Below are 14,343 nucleotides of genomic sequence, written 5' to 3'. Positions count from 1 at the left end.
GTATATTAGTGTGAAACAAAGTATGATATATTAATATTACGAGTGCCATTAAAAGTGTCAAGACTAAGTCTCGATGAATTTTAATTTATAGACGTAAGTGGAATTTCAGGGTCTAAATAGGGTCATTTTCCAAGAGTAACTGGTGCATTCAAATTTAACTGTTCCAAGTCAATGTTGCAGTTTTCCCATAATTGGAACTTTGGTTCAAAAGAAAGTACATTGCTGAATGACTAATTACAAGGGAACCTCACTCGCGCATTTAACCTCTTCACCTCAACTGTTAAACAGTCAGCAATTCCTGAAAAGACAAATGCAAGAAAAATATCCGTTATTTAGATATTTAATTATAATACTTTTGGTGATATTTATATATCAACGTCTCGTATTTTATATTAGATCAACATGTAAGTGTTACCAAAAATATTATAACTAATTGTCTAAATAGTATTTTTGGAACTCTTATATAAGCAGACAGATGTGAACTTAAATAAACGGAGCACATACATACAGCCAAGAGAACTATTCAGAGAGAGAGAATCGTATCAGTAAAACTCGTAAAATCATTCTTATCCATAAGTTCTGTTTCTGATATGGCAATTATACCTTCTCTTTCTGCTTATAGATGGAATCGACCTTCTTCATATATTCATCCGTCAGTTTCTGCGAAAGAAACATAAAAAGAGCTCAGGAGGACGGGAGCACCCTCAACTTTTGTCTAGGGTAATAAATTGCACTTGGACGCTTACAGAGACTGATTCCTTATGATTTTAAAATGTCTCTAGAGGTGTCTATGGTTTACTTCTTTTAATCAGACACTTCCTCTGTTAGTTTAAAAATATCTTTCTATGAGATGTTTGAGTAAAAAAATTAAGTCAGAAGGATCTTCAAAGACACTTTTAAACCATGGGCATGTAAAAATGTATATGGATGGTGTTTGAGCAAAAAGGACTTATAGAGACATTTTTAAACCACAAGAGGTCTACATGTAAATGACCCAAATCACATGGGTTTTTTGCAATTTATCCTTTTTTCTATTAGTGGGAGATTGAAAATAGATTAATGAACAGAGAGGAATCTTGAAGAAATTAGGAAGCCAATACAAAGCGAGGATGCAACTCTTGTAGGCATGTATCTTTCAAGATTTACGAAGTTCTTTCCTTGTGGTATCACCTAGGGAAGCTATATTACTTCTGAACTACTAGACTTTATAATGAAATATTAGGGAACTGTGACTTATCTGCCATACATTATTCAATCATGATTAAGTTAGTCACGCACCTGCAAATCACTTGACAAGTCCTTCACATTGTCTTCTGAGAGCTTTTTCTCCTGCATAATATAGTGATGAATCATGAAAATGAACTCTTAAAGAACAGTAAAAGACGTACGTCTGTAGAGTCTAAAACCTTCTCAAGCTTGTCATAGGCTTTCATGGCATCTCTTCTTATGTTCCTTAATGCTACCTACAGATAGCGGACCAGGCACCTCAATATAACCCTTAGTAGTTAAAAAAGATTTGGCAGCTCAATGCAAGGTTCTAACAAGAACGTGTCAGGTAGAGAAGTGCACTAGAGATACTAGTGAAGATGAACTAGCATTTGCGCATAAAAGTAGCCTGCAGTAAATTTATGGTAAAGTGCACCAATACGGGCATTCCATGTCAGGACAAAAAGATGCATCTTCAACATTCGTTTCCACAACTACAAAATAACATGCAAGGTCAATTGCAGCCTATCTTTTGAGGATTTTAATTAGAAAACAGAAACAGGTTGGAAAACATGTCATTTAACAGGACTTGGTTTTATTTAAATTAAGAAACCATGACAATAAAGAGAACTAGTACAACAGTATTCTCAAGAAACCAGCAGTGAAAAAGCAATCTCAAACCAACTTAACAAAACAAACCTTGCCTTCCTCAGCTTGCTTAGCTACAAGTTTTGATAATTCCTGCAACAAACCAAGAACACACGAATAGTATCAAAATTATGGACAACACTCTGCCAAGGTTCATTAAAAACATATATCACGTGTCTTTACAGAGAAGAATAGAGTCATGTTGCTTATATACAGATTATTATAAAAAAAATGTATCATAGAATAGAAACATGTATTAGAATTTGTAGATGAGGTACTAAGAATTATTATTATTATTCTGATCTTTCTTTCTTTTTCTTTTCTTTTTCATTGTCACTGCATGTCAGGATTTAGGAAACATGTTCTTTATATATAAAGCTGGAATAACACAAAATAGTTTTTGCGTCCAGCTAAAGCAATGCATAAAATTCGGTTTTTCATGTACAACTAATTGAAGATCCTTGTGAGCTTACAAAAGCTATTGCTATTTCCATAGCACCAATGTTCTGGTAGTTTCTCTTGAAAACAAACTGCCTGAAGGCTAAGACAACCAAACGCAGCATACATAATCCCATTCAATCCATGGTACACAATCCCATATTTGATCCCTGGTAGTTCTAATCTCCAAACACCAATCTCCCAAAACAAAGGTATCCTATTGGTATCAGCATTAAATGTATGAGGTACAGGGTATCCTCAGATTAATGATGAATATCAAAATCCCTTCGAAAAAACTACACTTGTGTGCATAAGCATATGTACAGTCCAGATAAAATGACCCAAGGAGAGCATGCCGATTCGGCTATCTTGAAACATTGTTTACTAGGCACCAGATAAAGCAAAAGAAGTAATACCTTCCTTCTTTCAGATGTCAGCTGAGGGACAGATAATCGTATGACATCTCCATCATTATTTGGAGTCAAACCAAGATCTGAGCTAACTATGGCCTTCTCTATAGCCTTTAAGCTGAAAAACAATGCAGAACAAAGAGTCGCGGATAACTTAGAACAGAAAAGAGATCCACAATTATTTATATTGTATCTTCTAGAAAATCATAGTAGGGCAACCTGCATATCAAAACATGTTTGATAAATTCAACATTCATATAATTTTAGTTTCCTTTTTTCTTGGATGAGTATACACTTCTAGTTTTTCCTTGTATGGGTGGCAGTCCTCAATTAAGGATTGTGCATGCCGCATCCACTGCGTAGTAGCAAATGAGGCATAAACCTATTGCCTCATCCAGCTTCTGTTAAGCCACTTGTACTTTCAGTTATTGGCAATTTTACCTGGATTTGTCATAAGGCTGCACTAGTAGAGAGCTTGCATCAGCAGTACTAATTTGGGCAATGCTCTTCAAGCTGACTGGAGTCCCATAGTACTCCACCTAGAAATGAAAAGAAGAGAAATGAAATCCCAAACAATAGGCTACAGTTAAATTAGTGATAACACAAACCAAAGAAATGGGAACACAAAATTCCATATGTCAAAACTACTTGCATTGAAGGTTATCTAAACCTGACACTTGAGAAACCTTTAAAAAAAAAAGTGAAAATTGTAGAAGCAAAGAACAAACCTTTTCGATCATCAGAATTAATTTCCAATGTTATTGCACCAAAATGCAAATTGATATACCATAAAGAGTAACTATTTCTTCATTTACAGAGAAAACTTGGCCACATGATTTTGTGACAAAAGAAATAGGTTTATCAAAGTCATGGTAAGGAGTAAGAACAAGGGATTTTAGTGCCAAGTAATTTACTATTGTCATTTAAATATTCAATTTCATAAAGGAGGTGTAACTTGAAGGATTTAGTTTTCTCAAAGTGGGAGGTGAAAAAGGAAGAGTAGTAGATATCAAAAGACCATAGTCAAATATAGTAAAAGAAGCCTCTTAGAACCATAATACTATAATCTCCTTGGTAGAGATTTTTATCCTAAGAGACTGAAACTAGTAAATCTTACCAAGTCAATTCTAAATCATGGTAACAAGGTATTGATTCAACTGACCTATATTTGTTCTTCTTTTCAACGTCGGAGTATTTTCTAATAAGCCAATAACAAAGAGGAGAACGTACCATAACTTGAAGCAGCAGAAACAAATATTTAGTCCTTAAGACTCCAGTATAATATTTGCAGTCTCGAATTCAGGATCCAGTAGAACAACAGAAATAAAAGATAACAAAAAGGATTGAATTTAAGAAACTAGTTAGGGAGACATGTCCTGACCTCTAGGCTCTAGGCCATTGTGCACATACAAACATCTATCAATTAAATGTGTCAGATCTATTTGCATATAACAAAAGGATACTTAATATAATGCTTTAAAGACCTCTATCTTATCTTCAAATTTGCATAATAACACGGTTATTTTCTTGACTTCAAGAAGGTGTTCACACTTGTCTCACTTCTATTTACTTCTTGAAATCACAAGTTTATAATATGATCGCAGCAACAGACTTTTCCATGGATTTAGCACTGCTAGTGAAGCCACACCATAACTTTTACAGCACAGTAAATATCTACATCAAATTAACTATCTAACCACAAGAACAAATTTGAAAGCTGGTAAATATTAGTAAGACATGAACGAAGGAGCTAACAAGGCAGTCACAATTGTGGAATTTTCTATATTTATTAATTCAAGTAATTTGTATTGATTTTCATAAACTCTCTTTCCATTTAAGCCACTTCAAGTTGACGGATTACATAATTGATTGCTTTGTATGTAAAATGCTAATCTCAGATGTTTTTTTCCTGGACCCATCCACGTCCTCTTTTGTGACACTATGAATCTCAACTAGCTGCTATATGCATGATAGAAAACAACCTAGAGTAAGCTTTAATGGCATTTAAAGCTAAGTCATTTGCAGTTAATAGTGTATGATTTCTATTCTTTTATTTCAGAAGGAAAACTTACTTCAAGCACCCAGGCACCACATGAAGAGGGAAAAAATGTCTTAGCTCAAGTAGATAGGCATTAAAATATTTCAATGAACAAACATTAGAAAATTCATACCTCAATCCGATCTAACATAGATGGGTTTGCTCTCCCAGTCCTTATGGAATTGAAGTTTGACCGAACAGTTTCAATAGTCTTCTCCATCCTTTCTTTCTTGAGAATAAGTGACACTGCAATTAGAATTCTTGATCCAAGAGAGAGGGGGAGGGATGGAAAATCCTGAAAACAGCCATAAATTCCTTAGAACATACAACGTTGCCAAGTTACAGACTTACGACATTTTTTTCAATCAAAGACTTCTCAGCTTCAATTTCTTCTATAGTTGCACACTTCACCACTTCTGTTCTGAAAGATGATTCACAAAAACAACACGGGTCAAAAATTCATTTGCTACATTTTTAAACCAAGGTCACAACCCACAGAATTGACAAAAACCGAAACGCACAAAAGCGGACTTGCCTCGCATCAGGCAATTGCCTGACAGCAAACAGATTTGCTGCAAATCTTCTGGCACCAGCATGAAGAGTCACGTAATTTGAAGCCGAGCTCCAAGAAACAGAACTACAAAAAGTCGCACAATCTGATCCTCCGGAGTACTTATCTGCAATATGTTTCTGAACTATAACGATTCAAACACCGGGATAAAGTAAAGACGCACAAAATTTCCTCAGGAACCAAACTAGAGTAGAATGAGTAACTCATTTCAGTGGCACTCTCATTGCAAATCTAAAAGACACAAAATTACAGTTTCACAACAAAGCCGTCGCGTAGTAACTTAAGAATTTGTCTATGGAACAAATTACAGCTCAAAACTCTTGGTGCTAACTTATATGGAAAATTAACAAAGAAGAGAGAACAGAAACGATTGATAAGATAGGATTAGGGTTTAGGAGGAGGAGTGTTACTGACGTCGGAGGGTTTTGAGAGGGTTTTGCTTGTTCCTGGATTGGTTGCAGATTGTCGTCCGTACTGGAGTCGCAGGCGAGAACGGCATCGCCATTACTGGTGCAGATTGGAGACTCGATCTGGAAAATGGAGAGAGAAGATTGAACTCAGATAAAACAGAGCAGGCGACTGTTGGCTCCAAGGCGGCGACCCGGCGAGAAGGGAGCGCGGTATGGAGATGTGGATAAGAAACGGCTCTCTCTCTCTCTCTCTCTCAAGCAATCAGTGATAAAAATTAATTAAATGTATGTTATAAAATTTAAGTGCTAAACTTGTATTTTTATCTCTATATTTTTTTTTATGATTATTTAAATTTTTTATTATTTCAATTACACTCACATGTTAAAGTCAATTTAATCCCTTAACTCTAATATTTTTTTTTTATGACAATATGAACTTTTTGTTATTTTAATTATATCCTATGATTTATATTTTTAAATCAATTTAATTCCTATACTTTGTAATCGAAACAACAAAAAATTCGAGTTACCACATGGAGAAAATGTCAAAGTATATGGATTAAATTAACTTGAAAATCAAGTGAAGTTTATGTGGGCACATGAAAAAAATGTAAAAATACATGAGAAAAATAAAGACTTCACCAATTTAAGAAATAATTATGTAATTATGTAAACACGATTTATTTATTATCAAATAATAAAATTATCTTGAAACTAAAAATAATATATCAGGTATAAAAACAATGTGATTTTGTTGAAACTTAACAATTATCATGGTAATAGTTAGTTTATGATACAATACATTTATCATTGACTAATAAAGTTATTTTTAAAATGAAAATAATGTGTTATGCGTAACGATAAGCTAAGTCTAGAGAAAAGGCTTCATAGGCTTAACAAGTCACCGAGAGATTATGATTGAGAGTTTGGTGTGGTTGAGAGATTAAGAAAATTAACTAATCTCATATCGAGAGATCCGAATGACCTTTCCTGAAAGCCTTACTTGATTTCATCAAATGACCATTATATGAAAACTTTATAAGCTACTCGATCACAAGAAAATTCCTATTTAGGAGACTCTCGTGAGAAATCTAGACTTCGAAGTCTTTTCCAAGAAAATCCCTATTTGGAAAGACACCCAATATGCTTGTCAAAAAATGTGGCATTTTTTATATCATTTTCTTTATAAATAAAAGAACTCTCGTTCGGCTGAGATATATTCAGAATTCTACATTGATTAAAGTTTTACTTTATTTACATTATACTCTCAAATTAAGATACTGATTTAAGTATCAGAGGATCCATAAGAGATTTCACCTGTACCCTTAACCAAATTTTTTCCTTGTGGGTCACTTGCAGACTATAATTGAGACACTCATTATAAAAAAATTGAAGTTTAATTATAATTTCACGATAAAAGTTAACATTATCTATTTATAATCGTAAATTATTTTAATAAATGTGTTTTTTATGTGATAATATTTTAACAATTTAATTTACTCCCCTCAACTTGGGAGAGAAAAAATGAAATCGTTCAAATTGACCAATCAATTAGTCTCAAATCGTTAAACTATAATTTCACAAAATTAGTGGTCGATTATAATTTAATAATTTCAATTAGATATTATTTATGAGAAATATGAATAGACACTTAAACTATTAATTAAGTCACAGAAAATTATTTACTTATATAAAATTCTATCTTTATATAATATAATATAATAATATATAGTATAATAGTATGCAAATATTTATTCCCTCCAAAAATCTGCCAAACTATTTCTTACATCTAAAATTTGTATTAAACTTGCATGAATTTTTCAATACTATTAATTAATCAAAAATAAATATTTTCTATTAGATCTTCTTATCAATTAATTCTTCAATCAATCAAAAATAAATACTATTTATGAAAAATATAAATAGACACTTAAAATATTAACTAAGTCACATAAAATTATCCATTAAATAAAATCTTATCTTTCTATAATATATAATATATAATATTAAAGTATAATAGTTTGCAAATTTTTGCTCCCTCAAAAAATTTACCAAGCTATTTTTTGTCTCTAAAATTTGTATTAAATTTGTATGGATTTATGAGATATATTAATAGACAACTTAAGCTATTAATTAAGTTATAGAAAATTATTTATTTATTTAAAATATTATCTTTATATCTTTATTCTATATATATTTATATAATATTAAAATATGATAGTCAAACAAAGTATTTTACCAAGTGTCAATCAATGGTGAATTTTTTCCTAAAAAACTTATATTAAATCAAAGGTAATGATTAATTAATTATTAATTACTTTAATAATTATATTATAGTCTTGAAAATGTGATATTTTAACAAATTTATAAAAAATTATTTAAGATTGTCAAATGGTAGGGTTTTTCAATGCTGATTAATATTTAAAGCATCACATTTTTAAGACTATAGAAGAAATCAAAATTCATATTTTTAAAATTTTGTTATTATTGAAAAAAAACTTATTCTTACTCATATTTAAGAGTTTTAATTTATATTTATAATTATAATATAATAAATAAAAAATAACTAACGTCTTTGAGTGGATATATTATATATTTTATAATATTTATTTATAAATAAATATAATATAATGAATAAAAAATTTTCTAAGTATTTTGTCAAGTAACCTATTTAATGTATTAATTATTCTTTAACACATTAAATGACAGTACATTGAATTAAAAGTGTTATCTATTAATATATTAAATAACAAATAATTAATTAAACTTAAATTTTGATAAATAATTAAAGATTAAAAAAATTATAATTATTAATTTTGTAAAAATTATTTAAAATAACAAATTTATTTTTAAATTAAACTCTTCCGTGTATCACATCGGTTCACCACTAATTAACTTGAAAATCAAGTGAAGTTTATGTGGGCATACGAAAGAAAATGTAAAAATACATGAGCAAAGATAAGGACTTTACCAATTTAAGAACTAATTATGTAATTTATTTATGTAAACATGATTTATTTATTATCAAATAATAAAATTATCTTGAAACTAAAAATAATATATCAGGTATAAAAACAATTTGATTTTGTTGAAACTTAACAATTATCATGGTACTAGTTAGGTTATGATACAATACATTTATCATCAACTAATAAAGTTATTTTTAAAATGAAAATAATGTGTTATGCTTAACGATGAGCCAACTTTAGAGAAAAAAGTTCATAAACTTATTGAGTCATCGAGAGATTATGATCGAGAGTTTGGCGCGATTGAGAGATTAAGAAAATTAACTAATCTCATATCGAGAGATCTGAATGATATTTCCTGAAAGCCTTACTTGATTTCATCAAATGACCCTTATAGGAAAACTTTATAAGTTACTCGATCATAAGAAAATCCCTATTTAGGAGACTTTCGTGAGATGACTTTCGTGAGATACCTAAACTTAGAAGTCTCTTTCAAAGAAAATCTCTATTTGGAAAGACACCCATTATGCTTGCCGAAAAATGTGACATTTTTGGTATCATTTTCTTTATAAATAGAAGAACCTTCATTTGGCTGAGATACATTCAAAATTCTACATTGATTAAAGTTTTACTTTATTTACATTATACTCTCAAATTAAGATATTGATTTAAGTATCAGAAGGTCCGTGAGAGATCTCACCCGTACCCTTAACTAAATTTTTTCCTTGTAGGTCACCTGCAAACTATAATTGAGACACTCTCACTATAAAAAAATTGAAGTTTAATTATAATGTCACGATAAAAGTTAACATTATCTGTAATATCTCAAAATTTGAAAATAAATAATAATTATTCAGACCGGTGTTTGAGGATATTATTGAATATTTGAGGAATTAAGAAAAATGATGAATTATGTAATTTTGAGGAAATAGGAAATTTATGTTTAATTAATTTAATTGGTGTTAATAGTAATTATTAGTAATTTGGAAGTATTTATGGAAATAAGAAAATAAATTAAATTAGTGAAATTTCTGGGATGTTTGGAGTATAAGTGTAATAAGGGAAAATAGGTATTAGGGTGTGTGTGTAATTAAAGGAACTTGTGGGTGTTAAAATGTAATTTCCGGAGCTGCCGTGGGATCACCTTAAAACTAATTTAGTGTGCATATAGGTTGAAGACTGCAAGCAGCGCGGGCGGTCGCGCGCGCGTATGGCCAGGCAAGGGACGCGGGATCGAGCTGGGCTGGGAGTATGCGCGCGCTGGAGGAATTTTGTTGGATTTTATTAAGCCTCAAGCGCCCAAAACGGCGTCGTTTTGAGGCTAGGCGGTGGCACCAGCTGGCTGCCACGCGGCAGCGTCTGGTGACTCTTCTTTTGCCTTTTTAAAGGCCGATTTCAGCAAAGTTTCGTCCCAATTTTGAACCAGCAAACAGAAAGAAAAATTGGAAGGAGAAGAAGCGCGCACAGTGAGCACGAAGAAGGAAATTTTGGGAGAAATTAAGTGTTTAATCAAGATTTAATTGGGTTTTATTTAGCCAGGTACCTAGAGAAATATGTGTTAATTAATCTGTATGGTTGGAATTTAATTTTGGGCTCAATTTTATTAATTTTGGGAGTTTAATCTAATTTACAGCGTGTATTAGTTTGGTGATGTTTAAGTGTGGAAACGCTGTAATCAGCTGAACGAGGCAAGTTCTCCTCCACCCTTGCGATCTATTTCCATTTGGAGAATCCCTTGTCTTCCCTTAATTCGGTTTGGTTTTGCGTATTAATTATACGAATTAGGGATGTTATGGGCAGGATTTAATTTAAAAGAAATATGAGATTTATTGGGATTTTATTTACGAGGTGCCTATGTGGGATTTAGATGGCTAAATTAATTATATTATACGGTTAGATTTAATTAATGTGAGACTCGAGTTTTATTAATTGTTATCAAGCGTTTTTAAACGTTTTACTTCGCAGCAGGAATGCAAGAAATGGAGGGAACGACCGTGTAAAGGCAAGCTCTTAACCCTCTCTTCCTAATCTTTAATTCCCGTGAAAGACCCCGTGATTTCCTGTATATTATCACCTCCCTTACTCTAATTCGGCGCATAGCCTTATTTGTTGGATTATTATCCATTTGTGTTTATGTAAATTAAATCTAGGACTTCTAGAGTTTTATTTGTTGTGAGTTTACAGGGGTTTGTATCGCCCCCATCCCTTTAGGAATGATGCTGAACCAGTTTGGGAACTAGGTTTCTAGACGTGCGGATTTATGTACGATTTTATCGGGTTTATTTACAGTTTTCTCGGATTTATTTATGGTATGGTTAGAGCTATCGAGCAGTAGGGCAGGGGTCGGTTGTTAGTGATGTTGGGGTAGACTATTGTACGGCCCTGAAGCGGACCGTCGGGTGGACACTCCTTATCACTGGCCGTTGACCGGTGCCGGGCACTGCTGATTAGCTCTGCCAGTATGTGATTTACTGCACGTTTAGATTTATTATATTGTTGTCCATGATTTGATATGCACATGGGTACGGGTTGCATATTGGGATATTCATTTACTGAGTATGCTTGGACACGGACATGCTAGCTTGGTCAGGTTGCATCCAGCACGGGCATATGCATCGCGTGTGGTTTACTATATGGGCGGAGCATGGCCTGATGCTTGGATGTATGGGCGCCTTGTATCATGTTGATGCTCATTACGCCATTGCATTTTATGTGCATTGCATGGATACTGGTAGTATTTAGTTCTCGGACGGGAGTACCGTTCCGAGGGAGCCTATGGCTCGGCTGTCGGGAGTACCGACAGGGACAGGTGTCGGAAGTACCGACATGGACGGGTGATGGGAGTATCGACCCGGGACAGCGCGCACATATTGACTGGAGGTATTTGTTACCGTCCAGGGCAGCGACAGGTTGGTATGGGACTTGGGTGCCAGGTGTCTTGTGTGGGCCCCAAGGACCGGTATATGTTTTTATTATGCTATGCTATTGTGTTGTAGCGTCTCATGGCTTGTGTGTACCTGGGGGTTTATTCTGGGTTGAGATTTCTGGTTTTGTGTAGCTTGCAGCCTTTCTTTCCTTATACTTGCTGAGTCTCTCGACTCACCTTGTTTTTTCCATCATTCCAGGTAATGACAGCGTGGGCCATGGCAAGGGAGTCATCTTTTAGCGGCAGAGTCAGTGTGGTGTACAGGCAGTCCCGTCAATCCTTGTCAACTCTGATGGTTGAGTAGAGTTTACTCTATCATTTTATACTGTGCCAGATCTTTCCTCGAGTCTCGTGTATGTCGGCACAGGAGTTTGTGTTTATTTATTTATCTTATGACCGCTGTGTTAGCGGGGTACCCGTAGTGCATGCATGTATTTAACTTCGCTTCCGTTGTTCCTATTTTGAGTATGCATGCCAGGGTGGTTCTTGTCTCGTGGTTCATTCTTTCTCCTCCCGTAGGCGCTCCCATTCGGGTAGTCCGGGTGGTTGGGGATATCCGGGCGGGGTGCTTACATTATCTATTTATAATCGTAAATTATTTTAATAAACGTGTTTTTTATGTGATAATATTTTAACAATTTAATTTACTCCCCTCAACTTGAGAAAAATGAAATTGTTCAAATCGACCAATCAATTAGTCTCAAGTCGTTAACAGTAATTTCACAAAATTAGTAGTCGGTTATAATTTAACAATTTCAAAAATCACCTAAATCAATTTGGTGTATGTTTTGAAGTTGGGTAAATTGCATCCATTCTAATAAATCAAAGATTTTTATGATTTAAAATTTTTATTTAATCATAAAATTATAAATTTTAATTATAAATTAATTATCATTATGTTATATTTATTTAAATCACTAAATTATAATTATGTGGTTTCAAGCACATAATAATTTAATTATAGTTTGAATGATAATCAAATCGCCATTAGTGATTTAGTTTAAAACCTGAACCACCCATTGCACCCCTAAAAATTAAACGTGAGCAAATATTAATTTCTTGAAACTTTTGATAGAAAATTATTATGTTATAAAAATACAATAATACTAAATAGATCCTTAATGGACAACATATATAAGTCGATTAATTGACACTTAAACATTACAATTAGGGGTGAGTGAAATTTCAGTTAAATCGAAATAATTAAATTAAATTGTCAAAATTAGTGATTCAATTTTTAGAGTGGTACGTTTTAATTTTTAAATTTGAGTTTTTTCAATTATTTTTGTTAAGTTCGATTTTCTTATTGAAAAAAATCGAAATAATCAAATGGATCGAAATGTCAAAAACGATATTGTTTTTAACTAAAATTGACCGATTCAGTTTAATTATTTCGATTTAATAAAAAATTTGCTCATCTTTAATACTTCTGTCTACTTGCATTTTATTATTTTTAATTTTTTATTTAAATATTTATTCAATTAATTCTATTCAATATTTAAAAAATATTTGATGTATTCCTTATGTATTCTATTTGATCACGATAGATAGGGAACTAGTGGGTTCTTAAACCCACTCACGAGACAGTTGAGGTGTTACATTTTGATTGGTCTAACAAATATTTTTTTTTCTATTTAGTTAAAATAAGCAAGCTTGATATACAATCAAGAGTTTTACATGATTCAACTAAACTCCATTAAAGAGAAACTAATTAAGTAGATAATTTAAGCATAATCCATTAATTAAACCTTACAAAGCTAGACGTCCTCGTCAATCGAACTTAATAATTCCCAGATTAATTACCTACTGCTTATCATCATATAATTAATTAAGGATGTTAATTAGATTAGATGTTCACTTTGCCGGGGCACTGGTAAGTCACGTTGCACGTCTCGTCGACGGCGACCGTGTAATCGTGCGCCAGCCTCGAGAGAAACGCCGGCAGCCGGACCAGCATGTCGCAGATGCAGTCGGAGTCCACCGCCTTCACCCACTTGCAGCAATCGTCCTCTTCCCTCGACTCTCTTTCAAGCCGCAACATCTCTCCGCTCTCGTCGCCGGCTTCTTCTTCTTCGACCTCCGGTGGGGACGCCGAGGGAGGAGCAGCGGCAGCAAGCGAGACCGACGCGAATCGTTGACGTTGAGGAAGCGACAAGCACGCGTGGTTGGCCAATGTGAACTGCGACATGCACAGCGGGTTCGAAACCTTCGGCGGCATCTCTATCGGGTAGAGCTTCGCCGGGATCACTAGTAGCGACAAAACCAGGAAGATCGCCGCCGCCTTGATAATCTCGGTTTTCTCCATGATAATTTGTAACCAAATGACGATTGACTCTACTAGTATTGAGTACTATATACCCTATAGGACATGGGCTTCAATGTGTTTATATAGTTGTGGTGATCATAAGCTAGTTGAAGAGATGATAGGAAATGAACCTTAAGAGTAGGGTAGTTGACCTACATGAACAAATTTAGGTTTTGAACCATGCATTTGAAATTGGATCACTTGTCTCGTGTGACGAAGTACCTAGCTCTAATTTGGTAATGAATATTCGTTAGAGTTGCAAACTTGATATCATTGCACAAGAAAAAATGACTTACAAGTAATTATTTCGAGTAATTCACGACAAAAATCATAAAATTTTGATGTCTTTTATAATGTGGTCACTAAATTTTAATTGATTGTAAAGTAATCGCAAAACTTTAAAATATTTTACAATGTGATCACAT

General features: G+C 33.3%; 2 protein-coding genes across 2 annotated transcripts; both read right to left on the bottom strand.

Moving 5' to 3' along the window:
* Positions 1–124: 124 nt before the first annotated feature.
* LOC127798236 (ribosome-recycling factor, chloroplastic) lies at positions 125–5,986 on the bottom strand. The gene is made up of 11 exons (XM_052331672.1): positions 5,726–5,986; positions 5,276–5,417; positions 5,092–5,161; positions 4,874–4,969; positions 3,144–3,241; positions 2,709–2,820; positions 1,906–1,947; positions 1,407–1,463; positions 1,279–1,329; positions 604–660; positions 125–298 (listed from the first exon to the last, which is right to left on the bottom strand). The coding sequence occupies exons 1-11, from the start codon at positions 5,814–5,816 to the stop codon at positions 281–283; spliced, it is 834 nt and encodes a 277-aa protein (XP_052187632.1). The 5' UTR covers positions 5,817–5,986; the 3' UTR covers positions 125–280.
* A 7,473-nt stretch (positions 5,987–13,459) lies between these two features.
* On the bottom strand, positions 13,460–13,918 carry LOC127796167 (uncharacterized). Its single transcript, XM_052328167.1, has one exon. It carries the CDS (start codon positions 13,916–13,918, stop codon positions 13,460–13,462), a length of 459 nt encoding a protein of 152 aa, XP_052184127.1.
* Between the last annotated feature and the right edge of the window lie 425 nt (positions 13,919–14,343).

The sequence above is a fragment of the Diospyros lotus genome, chromosome 3 (genome assembly GCF_014633365.1).
Source record: "Diospyros lotus cultivar Yz01 chromosome 3, ASM1463336v1, whole genome shotgun sequence".
Taxonomy (NCBI): domain Eukaryota; kingdom Viridiplantae; phylum Streptophyta; class Magnoliopsida; order Ericales; family Ebenaceae; genus Diospyros; species Diospyros lotus.
This window is presented reverse-complemented; position numbering and strand designations above follow the sequence as displayed.